The sequence below is a fragment of the Ambystoma mexicanum genome, chromosome 10 (assembly GCF_040938575.1).
Source record: "Ambystoma mexicanum isolate Mex_15411 chromosome 10, UKY_AmexF1_1, whole genome shotgun sequence".
Classification (NCBI taxonomy): domain Eukaryota; kingdom Metazoa; phylum Chordata; class Amphibia; order Caudata; family Ambystomatidae; genus Ambystoma; species Ambystoma mexicanum.
The window spans coordinates 1,671,867,008-1,671,892,839 of record NC_090932.1 but is presented as its reverse complement, the minus strand read 5'-3'; the positions used below and the strand labels follow the sequence as shown (position 1 = coordinate 1,671,892,839).

The 25,832-nt window shown below is 43.8% G+C and overlaps 1 protein-coding gene across 4 annotated transcripts in view; it reads right to left on the bottom strand.

Moving 5' to 3' along the window:
• The window catches only part of STX2 (syntaxin 2), a 523,716-nt gene extending 498,312 nt beyond the window's left edge, over positions 1-25,404 (bottom strand). Inside the window, exon 1 of one of the 4 annotated variants that reach the window (XR_011276253.1) lies at positions 25,191-25,403. Coding sequence is in view for 3 of the 4 variants with exons in the window: in XM_069620086.1 (XP_069476187.1) it covers positions 25,191-25,220 (30 nt within the window). In the remaining variant the exon portion in view is untranslated. Of the gene's footprint in view, positions 1-25,190 lie in introns of all 4 variants that reach the window. The other 3 variants (XM_069620086.1, XM_069620085.1, XM_069620084.1) reach the window with 3 other exon arrangements.
• Positions 25,405-25,832: the final 428 nt, after the last annotated feature.

The window sequence follows — 25,832 nt, the reverse complement described above, 5'->3', positions numbered from 1 at the left end:
ACCGCATGCCCAAGAGTGCGAGAACAAGGGTGAATCAGAAATGACAAGCAAAAGAGTGATTTTGTGGCCAGAAACTCCCAAAAAAGTCTTAACTAGAACAAAGAAAGTTGACAAAAAAGCTGAAGACCCTCTAATCTTCCTCACTGGAAGAGAAAAGGCGCAAGAGTATGCTGAACCCAAAAATCATCTTGATGAGTAAGGAAGAAACACAAGACTCATCAACAAATGAGCGAGAGAACAACAAAATGGAACTAGAATCCCATAAAGAGAAAATGAAGAAACCAGCAAGAGCTGAACTGGCGAACAAGGAAAGCGTTGAAGAGCTAGCGAAGCCATGTAAAAACACCACAAACGTCGAGGAGATTGTAATGAACCATCAATACAGAATATTAGTCGAAAAGATAGTATGTAAAAAAAGTGATATTCCTCTGAACCGATACACCATTCTACAGATATTCCAAAAAATACCAGTGCTAAGAGCAATAAAGAATCCACGGATCAATCGTGTAGAAATTATCCCCGATATGACCCAGAAATTTCTGCCGTTACACATCAACGACAAAAAAGATGCAGAACTACTCATGATGAGCGAAAGACAACTTCTGGACGCAGGATATCAAGTGTATCAAGTTGATAACACACTAGGGGACAAAGGTTATGAAAAAACAAAAGATGTAAAAGCACTGAAAACAAAAGAAAAAGAGTTGCAGTCAAATAAAACAATAGAGAATAGAGCAACTCAGGAGTGCGATTATAACGCCAAGCTAACCTATGATGATAGCGATGCAGAGAAATCATGCTTACCTGACGAGATAAGAAAGAAGAAAATCAAAACAGTAGAAAATCGGGGCAAATCAAACGAGGAAAGAAGCAGCGATTCAGAACGAAACGATGGGGAGGGAGAATCGAAAAATTGGTCCTGGCTAGCAAAATCGTCAAACAATGTAAAGAAGAGCTAATGCCATGAGGAGATAATGAAGCTAGTGATAGCTTCGTGGAATACTAGAGGATTTTCACATCTCCCAAGTTCCCCTCCTGCAATCTTAGAAAAGGCAGATTTGATATGCTTACAAGAGACATGGATCACCACCATGCCATATGTGGATGGATTCGAAGTAGCAATAAATCCAGCTGTAAAACAAAAAAAAGGGCGGCCAATGTCAGGTCAATTGACTCTAATCAAGAGAACAAGCGGTCTAAAAAATCAAATCGGCCCGCATCTGGTCACCTTTCCTGCAGGAAGTCTGTTTAGAGCAAGCAGAACTGAAAGGGAAGCACTTCCGCCTAGTGCACATACTAAATATTTATTGGAACTCAACACCAAATTCAAATCAAAAGCTTGAGGATGACATCATTGAAGCCATCGATTCCATTCTGACAACTGATTCAAAAGCAGTCATTTTGTTGTGTGGAGACTTCAATATGAAGTTAATTGAATTAGATCAACAGAGAACAAAGACTGACAGTGAAAGATACAAAAATGATTGTTGGCTAGAAGAAATGTCACTCGGAAATCTCTCAATGCTCAATGGAGCAACAAGGAGACATTCCGGCAAAGCCGACATGGGAAAGAGGAAACCAGAGATCTATATTAGATTATATCTTTGTCTCTGAAAACATATTACATGAAATAATCTCTTTCAAAGTCACCAAAGACAAAGGGACCATAACATCATATCGACAGAATGGAAATGGATCAAAGTTAAGAAAAGGGAACAGTGGTGTTGTGACATCTCAGTGGGACCAGGGCGAAACAGATCAAGGCTAAAAAAAACGGACATTAAGGAGATATCTGACCAAATGCAAAGATGCCAAGTAAAAAGTTCAACTGCTGGAATCGAATATCAGCAATTGCTAGAAATCTACAAAACTGAAAATAAGTTTTGTAAAAAGACTCAAAACTATAGAAGGCACACGTACGAACCAGAAGTAGCGAGAAAGAAGAGAGAACTAAGGAAAACCTTGAGACAAATTCTTGCGACAAAAGGAGAAATGACTCAAGGCTCAACAAAAAGAGCGAAGAACCAATATAACAACTGGTGTAAACAACACAGAGCAAAGATGGAGCAAAGAGATGCCGAAATAATGCTGAAGGCACTGAATCAAAGGAACTCCCGAGGCTTTTGGGCCCTAATAAATGAATCAGAAAAAGCCATGATAACGAATATGGTAACAGAAAACGACTGGGAATGTCACTATAAAAACCTATTCAAAAGAAGAGAAAGCACAGGTAAAACTGAGTGCCAAACAAAAGTACCATGGGATATTGAAATAGACAAAGCGGCCATTCGAGCTACAATTAAAAAGAGCAGCGCATCTAGAGCAGCAGGACCCGACGGTCTTTCCAATGCCGACTTAAAACAAAATATTGAAGAATGGTCCGAATTCTGCGACATCTTATTCCAGGCAATAATAAAAGAAGGAAGGATTCCAACAACCTGGAAATCATGGTTCATTGTGCCTATATTCAAAAAAGGCCTGCGCTCTGACCCTGCAAATTATCGGCCCATAGCCCTCCTTGACGTTGTAGGAAAAGTGTTTGCAACCCAACTCCTTAACCAACTAACAACCTGGATTAACCAAGAAAAAATATATGAGCGCCAGTCCGGGTTTGTCAAAGGAGTAGGATGCAGCACGAACCTTCTAATACTAAACTTATTGAAAATCGATGCCATCCGAGCAGGTCAGAAAATCTACCTAGCATTTATATACATGGCAAATGCGTTTGATGGAGTAAACAGAGAAATCTTATGGTACAAATTAAAAGAAAGAGGGTGTCATGAGTGCCTAATTGCTGCCATCAAGGAACTTTACTCACGTACGGTTAGATAGTAAAGGAAACTTATCTAAACCAATTCCCACAAAGAGAGATGTAAAACAGGGTTGCCCATTAGGGGCGACCCTGTTCAACTTCTTCATCTCAGAAGTGGTAAAAGCCCTGGCAACCGTAATCTCATTCCCACCAAGCATTAATGGATTACAGTTACATCACATCCTATATGCCAACGATATGGTGATCTTGGATCGCACACCTATCGGTTTGCAGCGCAAACTAACAGCATTAAAGAACTATACAGAAGATCTCGGACTAGAGATAAACGTAGCTAAATCAGAAATCCTAGTCCTAGAAAACAAAAGAGGAAGGAAGCCATTGAAATATAGTACAAGCTGGTTCGTGGGAAAGACAAAACTGGAGAAAGTACATACAAGATATCTAGGTGCACTAATCAACTCCAGTGTTAACGACGAACCGATGATGGAAAAAATCTTAAATAGCTGCAGGCAATTTACCACACAAGGAATCGTAATGCAAAAGAAATATGGGAAATTTACGTGCGAGCCTGTGAAGAAATTTTATCAAAACAAAGTGACACCGATTCTAACCTACGGGGCAGAGAACAGTTTTGGCTGCGACCACAAGATATGGGCCAGATGCGAAGGATTCTTCTGGAAAAAAATCCTCCAGATACCTCAAAGTACGCCGACATCTTGTGTCCTGTATGAAGTAGGGATGTCCACCCTAAATGCAAGGATTATATGGAATAAACTACTGCTCTTCAGGAAAACTCATGACGAAGCAAACTTGCCAACGTTCAAAATCCTGAAGGGAAATAAAATAGGAAAAAAAATCAGCCCTAAGAGATTGAAAACAACAGTGCAGAGAGATCCTTAACCAATTGGGCACGGATGAGACCATACTCTGGTCTAATCCGGATTCTGTAAAAAAAAAAAGAAAAAAAAACTGCTAGATCTCGACTGGATCAAAATTGGTGAGAAAAGAGAATCACAAAAATCCATGAGAAATCAGCCTAAAGAAGCAAAACAACGGAACACACTCCAGAAATATCTGGTTTTATCACCATGCAAACGTGTCCGAAGACTCTACTTGAAGTTTCGCTTGATCATAGAAACAAAAGAAATTCTGAGGACCAGGCGCTTAATCCCAAAGAGAAACGTACTATGTAGATTTTGTGCGAAAGAAGACGAAAACCTAAAACATCTTATTCTAAAATGTTCCGGCTTGAATATGCAACGTGAAAACTGTTTAGGTAAAGTGATGGAAAACTATCAGACGCTGACCACTGAGGAGTGGTGGAGGCTATTACACCTGACCGAAAGCAACTCAGTGCTGATTGCGCTTACGCGATTCTTAGACATATTACAGAATCAATTAGAAATGAGACCTATCATTTCCAAAGGCGAGCCCGATTCAGCAACAAATCAACGGAGAAAAATTCACACAACGAAATCATAAGCAACAACATACAGAGGAACTAAGGAAAAAAAATTGCAACCTAGTGACAATGAACAAGGTCTAAGATCAAAATAAGGTTAGAGACACTGCAAGTTAAGGCAATAAGCTCTGTGTCTCTCCTTTTTTAGTATGTGTATTTCTCTCTTTTTTTTCTATCTTTTTAAGCAAAAAGTTCTTTTTTCAAAAGTTTGTTTAAACTAAATGAAAAAAAAATAATAATAATAAATACTAAAATCCATCGCCCGCCGTCATTGTGAATGGGGCGAGCATAGCCATAAATGATGGGCCGCTGCTGTCACTACAAGTGATTCTGCACTATAAACTGCCCCCCAAAATTGATTTTGTTGTATATGGGTAAGGTTCCCTACAAACTTAGCGTAGCTTTTAGCATTGACTTAATAAGTGTAGTGCTGGTTCTACCTCTTGTTTGCAACAGCGGCACAGACTTGCCTCCCTAAGGATCTTTGCCCATCTTCCCATGTGCTCCAAAGTTGGCATAATGCCAAATCATACTTATGAATCTTCTCAACTGTAGCATTTTTTTGGAGATACGCACAGGCGTTCAAGCTAAAAGCTTGCCTACTATAGTCCTTATATATTTTCAATTTTGCAAGGTTATCTTTATTTATACACATCCATTTTTATCGTCTTTTTCACTGTATTCATCCTATTCGGATTGCTAAGAAGATCTTCAAATGTGATATTCAGCTGCACAGCATGCTGCTGGGCATTGTTCTCCAGCTGCGAAGAACGCGTTACTAGATTATTGCGCCGCCATATAGCTATTAATGCTGTAGCCAGCAAGCTTATTTGTCAAAACAATATTACATCTCTCACTCTTCCAAAGAGATCTAATAGAGGCCATCCGTAAGACTCAACTGCAACAGATTGGGGCACACCCAAAATAGAACGTAGTATCTTAGCTTCAACTTTTTCAATATCTTTTATCATTGAGGGGAGAATGGCTAGCCCGTAGAAAATGCTTGGCATAATACTTTTGCGGTAAAACCGTGATAAGTCCCTCTACATCCTGTCCACCCATACTACCCACGATGAGTCTTAATGTATGCCATTTCTTGAGCACCTTCTGGCGGATATCATAATAAGTGTCGCTGACCGGTAGGTTTTTCATTGGAAATCCTAAACTATCAACAACCTCAATCATAGAACTCTCTATATATCAAGACAGAGTCGAAGATTTGTTTTTCCCGCCTATAATCATTCTATTTTTCATATACTGATTTTAAGTCAGTTCTTCCGTGCATACATCTCTAAGCTGAAAGAGACCTTTGTAGCCCAATAGGTGTCTGGTCTAAAATAAGTATCGTCTGCCTAGATGCTTTTCCTCCAAACTGTAGGAGGAAAGTTGAGTTGCTTTCATACGGTGGTCCATGTCGTTTACATACACATTGTATAAGGTAGGGGCCAATACATAGCCTTGCTTAATCCCTGTGTTCGTGGGGATATCGATAGCAAGACCACCCTCCTGGTTGACCCTGACCGCAACAGTTTTGTTCGTGTAGAGAGTGCAGTTATAAAGTAACAAATTATTCTCGATTCCCAAAGTCCTCAGTTTGAGCCACAACCTAAACCTCTGAACAGTATCGAAAGCTTTACTAAAAATCAATAAATATGAGGTACAACTTAACATTCTTTCTGCTATTACATGCCACCATAAAATAAGGTAAACTACAAATGTTATTCAGTGTCCTGTAACTCTTCCTAAACTCATGTTTGAAAATGGCGGGTGGAGGGGGTTAGATCTGCTTCCTTTTTCCACCTGCAAGGCATACATTAGGTTTCAAAAAATGATTAGCAGAGTACGCTAATTAAAATGTTCTTGATTAGCAAACAAACCAATTTGATTAGCAATGTCGTACTAATATTTGTAACGCCACCTGAAGTGATTTGTACCCAAAACCTAAATTGAGCAACAATACTGCTGTAAGAAATTACTGAGGTAAGTCAGGCCTTGCAAATTCTTTACAATTCCACGATACATGCAGGTCAAGTAACTTTCTTTACTGTCTTGACCTAAGAGAAATGCACTCAATTTATGGCAACGGATGACAATACAAGTAAATCTGCTTTCTGTAAAATGGTGCAAGTCACCACAAACCCACTTAATGTTTGGCACACTGCTGCAACCCAAAGGCTAGCCATGTACAGGGACACATATTTGACATTTACTGCAAACAAAGTAAATGTTAAATAAAGGTTTCAGACATCCATCCCCTACAAATGGTACTCCCCCTTTATAAAATCTACTATGGGAGTGGGTGAGCAGACTGCAGCCCTGGATGGGTTTCTGTAAAATGTATAAGGTTAGCTGCATGAACGGCCACAAATAAATATGATACAAAATCTCTGAAAACAGTTTGGCCAGCTCGCTCCTGCAGGTGTTAATATATATTGCAATCATAATCAGAGCAAAGAGAGCTCTGGAGGCTAACTACAGTGTGTGGTATTGCAGTAGCTCTGTAGATGTATATAGACTGCATGGAACTATTGCCCACTACTTTGTGTAAACGTCTAGTTAGCTTTGTTCATTCATTATGTAAGAGGAAAGAAAGTAAAATTAAGCAGAGTGGATGGTGTAGCAAGTAGAGAAATGGGCAAACTAGGTGAAATATGTAGTTTGCGGTCATCTCACTTTCAGGGTAGCTGGTATAAAGCAACAGCGAGATAAGAGAATGTCAAGGAGTATGGGACCAGCTCATGGGTTGAGCACGAGCTGCACAGATGGATGCAACAAGCAGGAGACAGAACTAGGTTTGCCATCCAAATCATTCGACTGTGTGATCATGTACATTTTCAAGAGTGCTCCCTCGTCAATATGATGTATATCTACCAACACACTGAAATATCGTTCACACTATCAGATTTAGGCACAATAACCTAAACTTTACTCTAAAGCATGGATGTATTTTCCAAAACTGTAATTATGCATTATGTAACAACTTAAATTATAAGAAATGGGATTGCACAACTGTCTTTGCAAAAATAATAAAGCTAACACATATTGGTCTTTGCCACACAGGACATAGTTTGCTTAATAAAACTATCATCCCGATTACTTCTGGTTTGCAATTATTTGAAAACAAAACATGCTTGCCTAGCACTCCCATATAGGCCTTTGGCACTTAAGAGCGGAGGAGACAATTACTCATGCACTCTCTCCCCATTAGCCCCTTTGAACTTGCAGTGAACAGAGAAAAGAGGCTGGAGAGAGAGAGCACAGAGGGCAAGCGAGGAATGCAGGGTGAGCTCTGCTCCATTGAACACAGCAACTTAATAAGCAAGCTTTGCTACACAAGTATCTATTTAATTGGCAAACATACAGAATTGCACAGCAAATTGCTATGCGACACTGCTTATTTCATGCCTTGCAGGTCACCTGTTTAATTCCCCTAGTAATATTGAAGAGAAGATGTTCTGGCTTACATCCAAGTGTGGTCTCCCCCCTCGAAAACCGGAATCATAATTGATCTTTGCCAACTTGCGGGTATAGAGCCTTCTTTCAAAATTCTTAAAAATAGTTGTTCCAAGATGCAGGCCCAGGATTCCGGATGCTCCTTTAAAAGAGTATTGGACATAATCAGGTCCCAGAGCACAGGAATTAGATTTTATGATGTCCAGAATGTCATCAGTAAACCCCTCTCGAAAAGTACTGTTTAGCTGGTATCCTTGTTTCTCTACCTCCACCAAATCCTTATCATAATATAACTCTTGTACAGTTCCGATTCATTCTTTTTCACTGATAGAGTTACTCTCGATCTTGGAGGAGACGACGACATTAGTCCTGATCGACCAGAACATCTTGTCATCTCATTTCCTTATTAATTCAAACACATACCAACAATTAACGTTGAGAATGACTTATAGCACTTACGCCCATTTTTATATCTTGTTGTTAATAAAGTTTTTGCTGTGCCTTGATTTGCCACGTGACAGTGGGGTCCACGTTAATTCTTCTACAGCCATTATGATATTCTCTTTCGGTAATTTGGATAATTTGTACCAGAGCTACCGCAATGAGTCATATCCCGAAGCTTGATTTTGCTGCTTACATTAAGATGTTTCAATTTTGGCATTAAGGTCTCACGATCCCATTTGTATGTCATTAGCCACCTATATATCTTTGAGTCATAATGAGCTCATTCATTTCCCTATGTTCTTATTACTCCATATGATTAGATTGCCAGAACAGTTAACCACAATATGCTCATTATATCTCCCTATCTCACATGGATTTTTAGGGTCTGTGTCCACATCATTGTGGCGTAGTCACTCAAAGTTGAATGTTATCTGCGTGGCACCACATTCTTGCCAGAAGGAGTGATCCACATATACATAGTCCAAGGCAGAGGAACTCTTCATTTGACCAGGTGTCTCAATTTGCTCCTCGTTCCTCTCTTTACAATTAAGGCACATCAAGTCATATATATTGAAGGCCTGTTCCCACTTGGCATCACCCTCATTACTTTTTGTTATTATGTGTTCCAATTTAAATGCATCCGTTTTTTCCATAACGGTTAAATTACGTGTCTTCAATTCTGGGGAATTTAGATCTCCAGCAGTAATAATTCTTCCCCTCGGGCAGTATGCAATCCATCTTTAAATAATCCTTTCCATCTTGTCAAGGATCGCATTCACCCGTTGCTTACTCAGTGGGGCAGGGGGGCGGGGGGGGAATAGAGATTTATAATTAGGATGCTGTACACTGAATTTGGTACTTTCAAACAAGCATATATTACATATGATGTGTTATGTTCCGGACGGAAGTGGATAATCGTGCAAAAGGCTGAACACTTATAGCCAGCCCACCCATAGGTCTTCCCCGGAACCCACGAGTAGCTCAGGTACACAGTATGTTATAGCCATCTATGACACAAAGTCTTCAACTACCCAGGTTTCCCGTAGTACCAGTATGTCATTAGATCTTATTACGGCCTTACCCTAAGCGTACCACAAGAAGGAATTTAAACCCCTTGTGATCCAGGGAATCCATCTTAGATAATTGAGGGCATAGTCCAGTCAATAGTGAAGTTAATTTAGCCCCTCATGTGGAAGGAAGACTGATGGTTTGGTGTCTAGGTTATGTGGAATAGTCTCTTTTTTTGGACTCTTCATCCTTCCCCCGTTACTCACCCAATATGATGTTTTCACCTCATTCCCCTCCTTACAGGCATCAAAATTGAGATTTGATCAGTAGGAGCTAAAAGCAGCTCCTGGATATCCAGCATCAGTGAGCAGAAGCTACCACTGGGGGGCTGGGGGGGACAGGAGCTAGTAGATAATGCGATTACTTATTTATGACTCCTTATGCTTTAAATATACTGATGTGTCCTAATGTTTCTTTATAGATTGACCCAAATGCACAGAGTTAAATTGACATTGGTGTGTTTGTTCAGCATCCATTTGGCTGGGAAGCCAAAAGTAGCTCCTGGTAGCTGTTGGAAACAGGCTAACCAGACTCTTCTAGGCTACAAGCAGGAACTAAATAGCTCCCAGCTTCCCACAATTTCGAACCCTGTCCTTATGATGATCATATCCAACCCCAAGTGTAAACCCCAACTCAGATAATGTATCTGCACAAGCACAAAGTAAAGATACATGAGATACATTTGCAAATTCCACCAGTGCCCAGCGTGTCCCATCTGAGTAGCTCTACCTGTAATACATCTCTATTAGTCAATGTTGACATCCATGGAATCTGTTACCACAATAAGCGGAGTCACTATTCAAAAAAAATGACGTTCCTCTGTCTGGAGTGGTTCCATTTTTACCAGCCTACCAAGTAAACTCCACAAATAGTTTCCTGTAAAGGGGTTCCTCAGCATCTTCCCCCTGCCCCCCTCCTTAATAATCTCCCTGGGGCATCTTGTACAATGTTCATGGGTCCCGGTCTGTCTTCCATAAACAGGTTAACCTCCCCCTTTTTTTTTTTATAGTGTCTTTTACTTGACCTTTCGACTAAACTTTCTATGGCGCTAATCGGGGGAATTATTAGAGAGCTACCTATCCATGGGTCCACTCAACTCTACTTGCTGTATCCTTGAACCCTCCATATCGTTATTAACCATGACCTTTCTTCCCCCCTCGCCCCACAGCGTACTCGCCAGTTTAATATGGCGTTTTTCAGGTGGGGCAGCATTTTCTTTCACAAATTCAACTCGTTTTAAACCAGTAGCTTTCGGGTTCTCTGCCTCCTTTCCGATTTCCAACTTTCTTAATGCTTAATGGGAACTTTCCAACATGGATATTTTGTGGCCGAGTAGATCAATCGCATCTTGTTCTGTGTCCACATAAATTGCCACTGAATCATCCACAGAACCGGGGTAACAAACCAAGTCAGTACAAGATTGTTCTATAATCGCGTGTTCTTCTTGCTCCAGTTCTCGTACCTTGTCCCCTGCTGTGGCCCTTGCCCCCCTTGAGTACAAATGTTGGGACCGCTGCAATTTAGATTCCTTGCTATGTTTATCTCCATCTTGTCTAAGTTCTTTGCCAATAATATCTACATCACTCTTGCAAGGGTATGTTGTATACTAGGGGTGTATTGGTATAACGGTATACCGTTATAGATACCGTAAACAGCTTAATTTACCTATAATAACCGTCACATTGTTTATACCGGTATACCTAGGGCCTGCAGCTATTAAGTGAGCTTTTCAATCTGATTTGGAAAGGCTGCAGTAAGCAAGTGCTTCACATTATGGATCTTGCACTGCAGGGTGTGGCGTTTGGCATACAAGAGCATAGGGAAAGTGAGGCCACATTAGTAAATGCAGCTTTGATGCTGTGACAAGTCTTTCTATGTGATCAGTATTCTGGTTAAAGATAAGCCATTTTGTAGTTTTCCCGCAAATTTGAAAGATGGGGAACTACACATCCCAGAATTCAAATGGGGGAATGAACTGGACGCCCTTCTGATGCATGTAGCTCTGTAGACTGTATGAATACTGGGCCTATCCGTGCTTTGTGCTAGTATATAAACTACCCCCCCACTGTCCTACATGTTGATTTACACAATGGCACTAGAGTTCTTGCTTCGCTTGATCCTTCACCTGCCTTCTGCACTGGACTCAAGCAGGCATGACAGATTCAACATTCAATTTGAAGTATCCAGAGCAATGGGGGTGAGATACTACTCTGGTCTATCCTCGATTTGTGACGCCACCCATGAAAGAATTCCTCCATCTCACCTCACATGACAAGGGTCCTAATGCGCTCAGACCTGGTGAAAATGGTAATGAAGGGCCTGTGGTGATGTGGTGGTCTAGGCCATTTTTTGTGCCGATGTGTATTTTAACTTTGTTATTTTCAAAAGGTTTTTGTGCCACGATCTTTAAGAAGGTAAATGAACATGCATTTCAAGAATCAAGATCAACTGCGCCCACTGAACGCTGTCCTGTTAGGATTACATGGTCAGTGGTGACTCCAACATCAGACCTTCATAATACACCAGGCAAATGGTAAACAAGTTATAGTGGTTTGATCAATATGCAACCTTTCGGCGAGTGTGTGTTGGCTATGACATTTTGACAAAAGAAACACAATAACATGGGCTTTCAGACCTCACGAGTGACTTTTCTCCCTTTTAATGGGATAAAGCGTTATCAAAACAAAGATTCATGACTGATCGCAGCGAGGGGTCATGATGCCCATGCCATGTGGTTCCAAAATAATGCAGGTCGAGGCCAATTTTCAAAGCGATGACCTGTGACTGAGCAGCAAGCTCATTGCCCGAAATGTGCATTTTAACACTTCCGCTAGTCACTCTTTCATTCAAGGCTGTCAACGAGCGAGTGCCATGAAAGACCAAATCTGCAGCCGCCTTAGATTCCTGGAGGATCAGCTAAAAATGTGCAGAGACAAGTTTCAAAATGCTGACAATTATGACCTTTAAGAAAATATTTAAGATTAGTTAACTCTGCCTGCTATACTGTCATTTGGCAAGAAGGTTATCATACCGCCATAAAACCAATACCATGACACACCTATTGTATACCTTGTTGTTCTACTGCAAAGTTCGTGCAGAAGTACAGACGAGACAAAATGTCCAACCTGTTGCATATTTATCTGGGAGTAGGCTTCACATTCGCTAAACCCCTCAGCATACTCAGAGATGGATACCAATTCCTCCAAGTTGGGGGTAGCTGATAGGTCATGCCCGTTAACCTTTTCAAGGTCAGTAGTTGCTGGCCCCAAAGAGCTCCTTTTGAGGATAATGCCATGTTCAATAAAGAACCACCATTGTCAATGATAAAGGAGTTCAACACTGTTTAGATGGATTTCTGAACTCTGACCTGGTGGGCAGAGGTTCAGAAGGCCAGCCTAGTTTCTTGGAACAGAGTAGCCTTCTGGACAAGCCAGACCAATCAAGATAGCATTGGCGGGGGTCAAGACTAGGTCTCAGGAGGGGTGAGGGTGACTGAAAGCCCACACTACAAATCACTCCCAGTCAGGTTTATATATATCAAAAATACATATACATGTATTGAATGCCTTTGAAAATCAAACACAAAGCAAATATCAACAGTAATACATCAAACCAAAACAACACTACTATGAAACATACAGTTACCAAGTGGCCAAAACGAATAGTGCACAAAATAGGTCCACAACCTATGAAGAAATGGAGCAAACAGTGCAAATAGACTTAAGGCAGTTAGTTCTTCATCAATCGATCCCTAACTAAGAGGCAGTCCAGTCCCTACGAACAGTGGGGCCTGGCACTCAAAAGTACCTTCGGGTGCAGGTGCACGCGATGGTGCAGTAGAGCGAAAACTGGGTCTCTTGCAGAGGCTGTAGCGACTCAGGAAGGTGGGTGAGGCGATGAAGAATAAGTTCCCACTGTACAAGGAGGGTCTCCCCAAGAGGGCAGAACGAGTTCCAGGAGTTGGGAATTGGATGGTAGCACAACGAGAAAGGCCCTCAGGGGACACTCGTGCGTAAAAATGGATAGTACTCACTGACCCCCAAGCGCATTCCGGACCAAACTTCAGCAGTCGAGTCCACCTCAGTTGCAGATTCAAATGCGGCAATTGTGCGGCTCTGCAGCTTTCAGCGGCTGAGTTACAGCGATGATTCTGTGGCATTTCTCTGCTCCTGATGAAGGGATCAGGCCAGTTTCACTGCAGCAGGATTCAGGGCACAGAGGGGCTCAGCAGCAGGGCACCTGCAAAGTTTGTCACCACGGCTGGTCGACACAGCAACCGCATGCACTCGGGTTCAGGCGTACTCTCCCAATTCCATACCTAGGTGTACGAAACTAGTCAGGAGAGTGCCTTGGACCCAGTGCTTATGATCTACCAAGTTTCAAGTGTCAACTGGAAACGGCAGCGGTTTCAGAGCAAAGGTCCTACGCAAGCAGGTCAGTTCACTGGTTGGCCCAGGAACACTTCCCAAGAGGCTTGCTTGCAGGTTAAGATGAAGGTGCTGTGAATAGTTGTTCCCACTATTCAAATGGGTCGAAGCGCCTTTGCAGACCTTCTAGTTCAATCTTATGCAGAGGGGTCCTGAGGGACAACAGCGTGGCGCAGTGTGCCAAAACTCAGCTACTTAGTTTCAGGATGCTTGCATCCTATCCTAGGTTAGTGAGAACTCAAGGGATCGACCTGGTATGGGTGTTTTGAGCCTTCTCTTATCCAGAATTTTCTTTGCGCCAAAACGAAGAGGACCAAATGGGAGATCTGCTTACATACAGGCACACCAGTCGTGGACCAATCATGGACCAGTGGTCCCAGTCATAACCAGCACACCACACTCTCTGGCACCCAGGATCTGTATTGGAACTAGACAATCCAGCCCACATCCTGGAGGCACACACACATGTTATGTGGAAGCCCTCGAAAGCTTGGCGTTTCGCGGGTGAATGCATAACCAGATAAGGACTGACACAAGTCTTCTCAACCTGGGGAAGGCAAAGGGACAAGATGGCCAAAGGACAGGACAAAGAACCTTGTGGCATGGCCATTTTAGAGCCAGGCCACCTTCCTGTACCAACCGCGGTAAACACAGTTTGCATGGCAAGAAAGGGTTAAAAATATATGAAAAATTAAGCTGCCACCAGCCCTGTCCAGAGCACATCTGTACTTCTGCCAAAAAATCCTTTGGAAACGAAAGGAAGACCCCATCCCACCGTACTTTAAGGTACATTGTGCACTGTTAACATGTTGCAGAAAAGTTGCAACATTGGAAAGGACTAAGGCAAACCAAGTCTCTGAGTAGTGACTGTCTTTAAGGGCAAGTCCGTTTCCACATAAAAAGTGAGCGAAAAGCCCAGGGAGTGCAGCAGAAGGCTGTGCTCCACTGGCAAAAGTCAGGCTAGGCTTGTCAGACAACAGTAAAAATTTGGGGGGGTACACAACTGGAGGGAAAATTACACATAACTGGGAAACTTTCCTAACAATCACACTACTCGAGTTTGGGCTATTTAGCATGACACCCTGTTTCAAGCCATAGTGTTCCATTTTGTGCTCCCAGGGGACGTGGACATTTGCACACAAAAACACGCCAATCGTCGGCTGTATAAGGTCTTGCTGTTGACTAACACTAACCCCACAAGCCGCTGGGTTACTTTTTTTTATTTATTTAATTTTTTACAAGGAGCAGCATTGTATTCTTCCGTTCTGCCTGTTGGGCTCCTTCACCTTTTCCACATTCCGACTGCCTCACTAAGGAGACACAGCCGCACCATTTCATTAGGCTTTGTTTTACTGTTTGCAAAATCCTGTTCATAAAGGGCGGTTTTAACACTAGCAGACAGTCCCAATGCCCAAATGCAGACGTCTTGTGCTGTGGGATTAGCGTATGGGGCCACAGAGGAGTGGTAACAGGAATAGCCCGGGGACAACCTTAGGACAAGGCCACTAACACCCACACTGGTCCAAGAAATGAAACTCTGTGCGGCTGGCCTCAACAGAAGTACCCCCGCTGCCGCCATCTCCGCAAAGGATGTAAATTACCTTAATCCTCGTACCTTCAGACGCCTTTACTTCGCTGCACGCTTCTTTAAACCAAAGCAGCCAGCTTCTTGCTTCGCATGGAGCAGTGGACACTGAGGCACTTTACTGTATCAATCATTACTACGTGCACAAGCTTGTGCATCGATTCACGCTTCTGTTAGGAAGCTATCGGAAAGGTCCACTCATGGGACTGCGTCCACCAAATGTACCCGCTCTGAGCTCCACTAGTGAACCCGTCTAGTAGCTCTGTATGTACAGCCGCTCTGGAGCCTGGTATGCTGTGGGCCAAGCAGGATCGATCACTTGTCACTCGAACGCCACTCCACTCCTGCAGCCACTGAGATCAGAGGAAAGCTCCTCTGAACGTAGGAAAACATGTCAAATCGCACCTCGCCTCACTGCTCAGACTAAAAGAGGCTGCTTCCGACAATGCTTCAGGTGTCTTTGGATTCCAATGACAATTATGGCAGAAAAGGAATTGTACTAGGTATGTTACACTTAACCGTTTATACGTTGGATGGTATATTTTTTGCTACATCAGTAAAAGTCCATAACCGATGTACGCCTTGGCCGACAAGGGATGCAGCACAAAAGAGCGAGCTGAGAGCGTAGACGCGACCATCCCGGTACAACTGATTGCTCACAGTTAACATCCAGGCCATGTTAATTTTACATGAGTAGCATGGTATACATTATTTTAGGGAAAAGGTTCATTTGGACAGGACCTCTACATTAACATTGCAATTCTCAGACTTTTCATTAATTTCCTTCAAAAAGGTATTGCGAGATATTTGCCCCAAAGACGATTTTTGGAGTCTAAGGTAACCATTAGGCAAAAAGTTTCTTTTTACACCACCTTTTTCAACATAAAAGTAATCTCCCTGAAAACACACGTCAAATTTAGTGTACATCGCCGGACGAGTTACAGAGAAAAAAAAGTTTTCAATTTGCCTGTGTAAAATGCCTTGAAGACGTACCTATGGGTGACAGACACGCACACTTTGAAATTGAAGAGAGCTCTATCATGCAAGCTTGTAACCTACACCAACACTTACAAGCAACACTTAGTTTGTAGCCCAACTGACGCCATACAAGCCTACCAATGTGGCATTAGGTTTGAGTAGTCAGGAATGAGTATAAACGGTCCTTCCCTGGGCAAACTCCTGGAGAAGCTGGCTCTCTCAGCTCACCCTCCTGTTGCTTCCACGAACAGCAGTCTGGCTTTACAGCATCTAGAGTCACAGAAACTGCTCTTCTGAACACCTGTGAAGACCTGCTCTCAAATCTCGATGCTCACACTCCCCATGTCCTCATTCTTCTTGACCTCTCCTCTGCCACGGTAAACCACAACATCCTGGGAATCACAGGTCAGGCTCTGGCGTGGTTAACCTCCTTCCTTTCTGACCGCCCATCCCAGGCGGAACTTGGGTGCTTTCTCTCTACAATCACTCTTTCAACCTGTGGCGTTTCCCAGGGTTCTATCATATCCCCATGATTCTTCAATGTCTACATGGCTGCCCTTGCACATGTGATTGCCACCATCTCTAACTTCCAGTGTTATGCGGATGACACACAACTCAGGGTACCCTCAGCCACCTCCTCTACCCCTCTCTTATCTGGCTGTCTGCAATTGAGTCATGGTGTGCCGGAAATGGCCCCTGCGTCAACGCCAGTAAGACGGAGATTGTTCGCATTGGGACTCCTGCTCCAGCTTTCCCACTCTCACTCTGGCCGGCCTCCCTGTCCGCACCGACCTGGAGGCACAAAACCTTGGGGTCATCTTCGACTCCACTCTCTCCTTCACTCACATTTCGGACATCTCCAAAAAGTCCAACTTCTAGCTACACCTCCTCAGAGATACACTTCCTTTTCACACCTTCCCCCGGTGGTTCACTGTCTCCAGAGCCCTGGCTCTCTCAAGGCTAGAATACTGCAGCAGCCTCTTTCTCAATCTCTCTGACTCTGCAACTCATCCAGAACAGAACCGCAAGACTTATCCTTGGCTTCAAGCCCAGGGACCACATCTCTCCGGTGCTGAAATCCCTCCACTGGCTCCCCGTGGCTGCAAGGATCAAGTTCAAGACCCTCTGCATTGCCCAAAAGGCTTTGAGGCCAGGGACCTACTTATCTGCAACACTAACTACCTAAATATTCTTCTTCCGAGTCCTCCGCTCATCTGCCTCCAACCTTCTGCGAGTGAGCCGGTTCTCCAAGCAGAGATTTGGAGGGATATCTTTATCCTCTGCATGGGACTTCCTCTGGAATAGCCTTCCTGCCGCACTCTGTCTTGAGCCCGAGTCTCCTTAAGTTCCGGACACTACTTAAGACATTCCTCTTCTCCTCTTCCTTCTCTCTCCCTCTACCCTGGTAACCTTTCTTACTGCTCTATCCCCCTCTCCCTCCTTTTCCATGCAGCCTGCGACTGGCCGCCTGGTGTACCTCAGAGTCTTCTTCATTCAAACAAAAGAAAGAGATAGAGGGATAAGGAGCACTAGCGCACCCCCAAACTCAAGGGGTTAACCCTTCACTAGCAAATAACAACACAGCTAGTGCTAATCGTGGCTGCTCACTCTGGGTGGTCCCTGTTCCTAACTATTATCCGCTATTCAGCGCAAGAGCAGGAATTACTTCAATGCAAGTTCAGTTGTAAACGTATACATATTTTATTATTCAAATATACAAAAAGATACACAAAATGTTTTAAGAACACCAAAAGTGTGCGCTCACTGCCCAATTCATAAACATTAGCAATAGATCTCTAAAAAGTAGATCACTAGATTGTAAGCGACAACTTCAATCCTTCATTTAAAACACTACGTGATTTTGGTTCAAAGAGGCTTGTAGAAGCGTACTGTGTTGTGTAGTATTTCACACACGGTCATACCTTGTTTCACACAACTCACGTATTCTCATGTTCACTCACTCTCAGAATCCAACATCAATTTCATTCAAAACACACACATCTATTGCCCAACATGTTTCTTTCCATACAGTGTGTAGTTATCAGTAATTGTTAGGGAAATTCATCAGGGGCTTGCTTGAAGGATGGATGTAGCCTACAAAATTCACTCTAGCTTCATGGTAGTTGCTTACAATAAAATCAATACATAAAAACAACTCTATATCGACAGATTTCATATTTCGATACAACTCTCCTCAGTCAGAATTTGAAGTCCCTTCGCCGTTGGTTTGATAAGGGAAAACAAGGTCCACCACCTATTGAGGAGCAGCAAAACACAAGAAACAAGAGAAGGCATATTAGTGGCCCATTCTGCTACTGCATTCAGCAAAAACCATGGTTAAATCATGGCAATCAATCAACATCGGTCCTAGGTTTAAAGAGGCACGGAAGAGTATCCAATAGGAAAATTAATCAGTTTTAGTCAAAATGCATATAGTCTCTAACTATTAGTGAATCTACAATGAGGGTCAAGAACATAGGAAATGGAGGAACCATCCTTTCACTTTAGCCCTATCTATTACTATTTACACCACAAGCGACTGGTCACTCACCCTTGTAGATAACCGGAGTCTATCCACTAGTTAGTGTTCCACTGATTCCTTGGAGAAAAACTTCTGTTTATTCGAGGTCGGTACGGATTTCAACAAACTAGAGCGGGAGCTAGGTATAAGGGAAGGGAGAAGCCCGTTAAAAAGTCTATAGGTGCATTCAGTCAAAAAAAATATATATAACGGATTAGAAAAAGATCACGCCGTGTCCTTTACCCGTTGATAGTTACACCATGATCGCTCTGTGTTACTATTCCATCATCGCCACTTCATGAGTTCATTAGTCTGTTCTGTCTTGCTCCTGAGACTCTCTCCCGTATTCCCAGTTCAATTTTCTATACCGAAGAGAAAACAGAGGGTAAAGAGGGAGAGAGTGGGGAAAGGCACTACAAGAGTTAGCCATTTCCAAACCGTATCGAATCCTGTCATGAGTTCCAAATCAAAGTAAATGCATCTATTTGGGGCATCTGGGGTCTCGTCTTTTAAATCTGCAAACGGGCTAACCATATTTCATCTAATTAACAGATTATCTATGTAGTTTCGGTTTCATATTTTTTACGCCACTTTTTAGTTGTTCCATTTGAAATATTCGGGACAGAGAGGCCCCGCCGGCTCAAAGACCCTGTTATCTCGCCTGGGACCATATTGGTCAGAGCACTTACCTTACGTGCGAAATCCACGTTCGTCAGGCTTTCCTCGCGTCTTTAGTTCGCCCGCCTCTCTCCGCAGTCGAGTGTCGCGTAAGTGCGTCGCGGGTCCGATTGCGTCCTAACAGCCTTACGTCTTTCCGGGGTGGTGTCTGTTTCTGTGGTAACCAGCCCGTGTTAATATGGAGTATTGCAACTAGTGGGCGCATGCGCGGAACGTATCTGAACGCCTCTATGGTTCAGTCAGGCAGAGGCTCCGGCTCCATCCCTAAGGCATCAAATGGCTCCCAGGTGAGAACAGAAGGAGGATGAGAGGCATCAATTCTTATTTTATCTCAAGCCGATATGTATGATATAACACACTGAGTGTTACGAACATGCAACCATCGTTGGCTATTGCACTTATTTGTGCAGATTGAAGCTTTTGGTTAACCTTCCTGTGTCCCTTAAAGGGTAATTCCTTTACCCAATTTAACGCATCTTATGATTCGAGATGTGATACAGAGGAGTAGTCTCTAATCGATTTGATGCGTGTGTCTGATGGAAAACAGAACCATTGTTGTATCTTTTAGCTGTATTAACTACACCCACCAATCGATTTTGCGTTCAGGCCACACGTCATGCTATTGGTTAAAAAGATCAGTTGTTGTTCCTTTTTCATGAGGGTTCTTTTATCTCTATTGTTGTCCATACTTTGTGTAAGCTTGTATAGTACGGTCCAGCTAATATCTTCTGCATTGTTGTTGAACTCGATCCAGTGGTCTACTAGAGGTGCATTTCGTGTTTTGTTTCTAATGCAACTTTTGTGTTCTATCCGGATTTTAATTTTTCTCTCTGTTTTGCCCACATAGATTTTTCCTGCAGGGGCACCAAATTGCATAGATGACCATTCTTGTATTACAATTAGTGAAATGTTTTTGTTGCCACATAGTTGGGAGACCAATATCAACTGCGGTGCTTTTAAAGGTGGTAGAGCAACAGTTACCACATTGTACGTGGCCTGTCAAAGTTTGAAACCCCCATTGTTGTGGTAATGTGGTTTGGATTACCGTTTTCCTACTAATGTCGTTTCTAGTTAGGAGTTCTTTGATGTTACGGCTTCGTTTAAAAGCAATTATTGGTCTAGCAATTGGCTGTTCCCCGTTCTCCAGGAAGTGCCAATTTCTACCAATGATCTTTTTAATACCATTGGAGAGATGGTTGTAAGTATTAACAAATACCAGTCGTTTATTCAGTTCTTTCTGTGCACGTTGAATACGTTGTTCCCTATGTTCTAGGAGTGCCTCTCTATTATTGTTCGCTCGTTTCCAGGCTGCCTCAGTGAATTTGTTTGGGTAGCCCCTTTCTTCCAGTTTGTCATTCATTTTTGCTGCTTCCTTTTGGAAATCCTTTCTGTTAGTGCTATTTCTTTTCAATCTCAGGAACTGACCTAAGGGCAGGTTATCGCGTACATGGCGCGGATGGAAACTTGAGTAGTGCAGTAATGAATTCCCGTCCGTTGGTTTATTAAATGGTTTGATAAAAAGTATTTTCTTGTCCGGATCTGAATGGATGGTAATATCCAAAAAATCTAGGGACGTGTTGCTATATTGATGGGTGAACTTCAAAAAGCCATTCTGTGTATTAATCCACTCAAATAAGTTTTTCAACTCCTGTTCACTGCCTGTCCAAATCAGGAGGATATCGTCTATATAACGACGCCATTTTTTAATGTGTTCGATGAACGGGTTGGAATTATTCATAATGGTGGTCATTTCAAATCCCTCCATGTAGAGATTGGCTACACTAGGTGCCAGTGTGGCCCCCATTGCAGTTCCCTGTGTCTGTTTGTAGAACTCTCCGTTAATTCTACTAAGGCCATTTCTGCGCACGGAGTGTTTATAACAGTATGATCCCTGAGCAGTTTTTCCTTGAGTACCTCTTGAGATAATTGGTGCAGGATACTGGTATACAGGGCCACTACATCGAGGCCCTACCTCAGTCTCATAGGTGCTCGGCACCCTCGCCAGTCCTCTCGCACTTGCCATCCGGAAATTTCACTCGCCTCATCGTTACTGTACTTGGACAATGACCCATGAACGTGGCATCTCACAACACTTACCCCAGCTTCTGACTGAGCACTTTTGGTCCCCTCCGCCCCCCCCTGCACCTGTCTGTGCACTTGCATGATCTGAACGCACCATGTCTCAATGCACTTGGAAAAACTACACAATCAGTGTCCGACCTATTTGCTATTATCTACACCGTTAATTGCATTATATGCACTTGGTCTGTGCGCCCACTGTGCCCGTGCAGAATTGTATGGTTCAGAAATTCAAGGGCTCTGAATAAAAGTTTTTTTCCCCTTGTTCACCCCCCCCCCCCCCGTCTAAAGAGACCAGCATCATGGATAAAACGCTTAAGATTGAGTCAGATCAGAAACCCGCCAGGTATAAATGGGAGCTTCTTTCACCTACCGTTTATGGGATCTTTGGTTTCGAATCCAGCATATACACGCCACAAATATAATGATATATGACGAGGAGTCCAGTAGAGCGACAGATAAACAGGGCATCAGTTAACTCCATTGGGCAATGACATTTTCTGCACCGGTAAGCCTCTCCGGGCCACATGTGGACAGAAAGAACATATAGTCTTGATGAATAAGCCACAGCGGGCCATGTGAGGAGTATTTATAATTGTTAACGAGCCCAGACAATGTGTATTGCCCTCAACCACGTATCAAACGCCTCTCGTCCAGGGGGTGCCGTAGTCCTATACAGTTTTAATAGGCGTGCTTGGGTCAGGTGTGCAGCATCAATATACACCATCCACAGGTCCCTCCTGGCCATGGGCAGAGTATTTCTATTTACACACCAAAAAGCAACCCAGGCATCGTGTACATAACAGATTATAAGTAGCGAAGTATTTATAATCCACACCAACAAAAAAACACTGCTAGCAGCATGCACCAAAGCTATACACCGCATTGACGCCCCGCCCCCTACGTGTAATGCCTCCATACATGATTACCAAAGGCGTTCTGGAGAAGTGTGGTGTATGCCCTCTATCAACTGCCTCCCTACACGCTTCCAAACCAGGTGTGCCGCTTATATGATATGGCACTTATAACGCGCCTATACACAACTCATTGCGAACCCAGGACCATGTGTACACAATACCTTAGCAAGTCCTTGGATGAGGTGTGTAGCAAGTACAGACCGCACTCGATAAAGACCTTTGGGCCATGTGCGAACTGTTGCGTTGCACTTCTTGAAAACATCTGTGGGTATATGTATACGCCCTTTTAAAAGGAGCGTTATTCACAGAGATACACTTCACTTCTCTGGTGTTAAGGGTCTCCCTGTCGCAGGCCCCAGGGCCTACTAGCTCCCTAGCTCGGGTCCCTGCTTCATGGGGCGGGGGTTACGAGATTTTCGCTTTAGAGCACGAATCGCATTTTCCATCATCAGGAAGAGTTTCTCCTTGGGTTTTTCCGTGAAACAAGCACAGACGGCTGCGAATTCATGTTTTCGTTAAACCTCCCGCTCCTTGGGCGAGGTATTAGTATATTAGTCGCCTTTTCACCATCGTGCTGTCTGCAAGAGGACTCTGGAGAGAGCAACCAGAAGTGGTGTGTGGCATTTCCTAGCTAACTGCCAAACACTTCTGCAGCATCCTTTAACGTCGCCCTTTACATCTGAACACATTTTACACGGCACAAGAACAGATGCAGAAACTACACACTGCAATTAGCTCCCACACCAGGACACACAACACTCAAGAGTTTGAAAGCGTTCAGGTCAAATGCACAAAACCTGTTATTAAACCTCAATGAATACCATATGCATCACAAAATATAACTGCTTCTCGGCACTAGAATAGGGCAGGCATCTTAGTTACAGTGTCGCAATAATCGCCCCCCAATTAAGAGTAAGCACCCCCCTCCATCTTCACCCAAGAATAAGCGAGGCTCTTTAAACATGGAGTACAGTCACTGCTTCCAGGAGAAGATTTTAAAATATTTTTTGCATTAACTGAATTTTTAAAGGAAGTATTTTTAAATGAATTAATTGTGTGATTAAATGTTTAATTTGTATAGGATTAATGGAGGAAATTATATATTGGCACTCTTAAATTAAAATGTTTTATTGTTTTAAATAAGAAAGCATACAAAACGACCACATTGTGGCCACAGCGAGATAAACCTTTAACATTATAAATCTTCCTGCACACAATTATTCAATCCCTTCTTCCTGTACATCATAGCAAAAGAAAACCATTATTCCATTCCTCTCAATTCATTCTTCATCTTTAAAAGCAATTCAATCATCTTCAATACAGCAATCACTAAGGTAGTTTGTTCTCCAGTGAGCACCCAGGCCCACAATTCCTTAGGACTTAGTGTAGTTTCCTCCACTCTATAGTCAGCCAAGAATAATTTTCTGATTTCACTTAGAGGGTCTCAAGCTACCCAATGAAAGAGCGTCTCCACAGTATCCCCACCCTTACAGAAGCTACATTGGGGGTTTTTGATGACCGGCATTTTCCGAGCCCACTGGACTTCTCCTATGGCAAGAGTATTCAGCCTACACCGTAGGAGCATATCACAGAAATGCTGCGACAGGAATTTCTGTAGATTAAGTTTTAAATACACGAAATACCAATCAACTATGATTGTGTATGCTTCCTTTAGGTTAATAAGATTTTCTTGTACATTTCTATTCTACTGTAATGCTTTTGTGTAACTAAGATAATGCATATCCCTGTAAATGCACCCAGGTACCCTTGGGTTTGGAGCGCAAAATAAAAAAAGTCAGCCATGGGGACAAATGTTGAGATATATGAAGAGACATTTATATTGTAAAAATCTTCTTTTGATTAAACAATACAAAAAAAAAAAGAAAATAAGATAGTGCCTTGCCTTGGGTGGTGGTGGGGGGAGAGCAGAGGTGGTGGGGCAGTAACACCATTTGTTCTCATGAGGCTGCTACTGAGGGAGGTTTTCTCTTTTGGATGGGGGAACATGCTCTTCGCACCCTCCCATTTCCCGTGCGAAGGACACAAAGCAGATGGGCTCACTGTCCCCTTTTCTTGTAAGGTGTCCCACTTCCCCTAAGCTAGTGAAAGGCAAAGGATATGCACCAATTACCCATCATCAACAGAGATGGGCGTGGGTGGTGGGGACTTGAATATGGTAAGGTTTGCAAGTTGATCGACCCACCTTTAACTTTTCTGTCGTGGAACTTGAGTAGATGAGAAACCTTCTGCAGTAAACACATGCTGCAGACTTATCCCATGAGGGGGGCAGCATGGTGTCAAGAGCCCCCAAGAACTACTGATGGCAAAGAGAGGGATCCTTTTTTGACATCTTGAAGTAAATAAGTGCGTGTCAGTGTATGCATGTGAATATACACGCACACACAGAAAACACACATGTGCATACAATGCCTACTGCAGATGTGCAAGGGAGGTGCAACTGTGCTGGGAAAGGTGTTACACTGTGTAGGGGTGTGTGTGTGTGTGTGTGCGCGTCTAATAACTGATGCAATGCTCACGGATTTGGGATAAGGGGGGAGAGGGTGTGATCAGCAGCCAAGCCCCCTCCTCCAGGCCCCCCCTTGTGTCCGTGATGTTCCCTTTATTCCCAGAACCCAGGAGCATCTAGTTATTCCCTGCAAGTTCCCCTCCCCGTGCTCAGTGTTACTCATTGCCAGCGCTGCCCGCAGCCCCCTGCCAGGGGGGCCATGTGCCCCCTCCCTCCGCCCCACCGCCCCTCCCATCCCCGTTATTCCCGGCGCCCGGGCAGCACTGCGCTGGACTCACCGCCGAGAGCTCAGCCAGCCGGTCCCTCATTCCCGAGCCGGCTCTGCTAGCGCGGGGCAGTTCTGCGGCGCCCGGCTCCCGTTACCCGCCCGCAGCCTCCCGGTGCCACGGCAACCGCCCGCCAGCCCGCCCGCTCTGCGCATGCGCCGACCCCGCCCGGGCGGAGAGCCGCCGGCCGCGGCATTCCTCACACCTCGGCGCCGAGGGAGCATGGGGTGGGCGGGGCGCCGGAGCCAGCCAGCCAGCCGCCCGCTCTGCGCATGCGCAGGCCCCGCCCGGGCGACCAGTCGGCTGTAGCGGCATTGCTCGCAACTCGGCGCTGAGGGAGCAAGGGGGGGGTGGGCGGGGCATGCAAAGTGAGGGGCGGGGCCTGTCGCGCGTAAGGGGCGGGGCATTGGAAGCGAGTGGGCCAAGCCTTCGGGCTATGTAAATAGAGAGCGAAGGCTCCCTGTGCGAAAAGGAGGCGTGAAACGCACGCGCTTCATTTTTAGAGCAACAGAAAATGGACTAGAATAGAGTCCACAGGCAGTGCCTTTCTGGAGATACAAGAATTGTAATGAAAGAAGGACTGCGAGCACGCGCAACAAATATTGGCGCATGCGCAGCAGAGATCCACAAAAGTACACGCTGTATGTATTTATT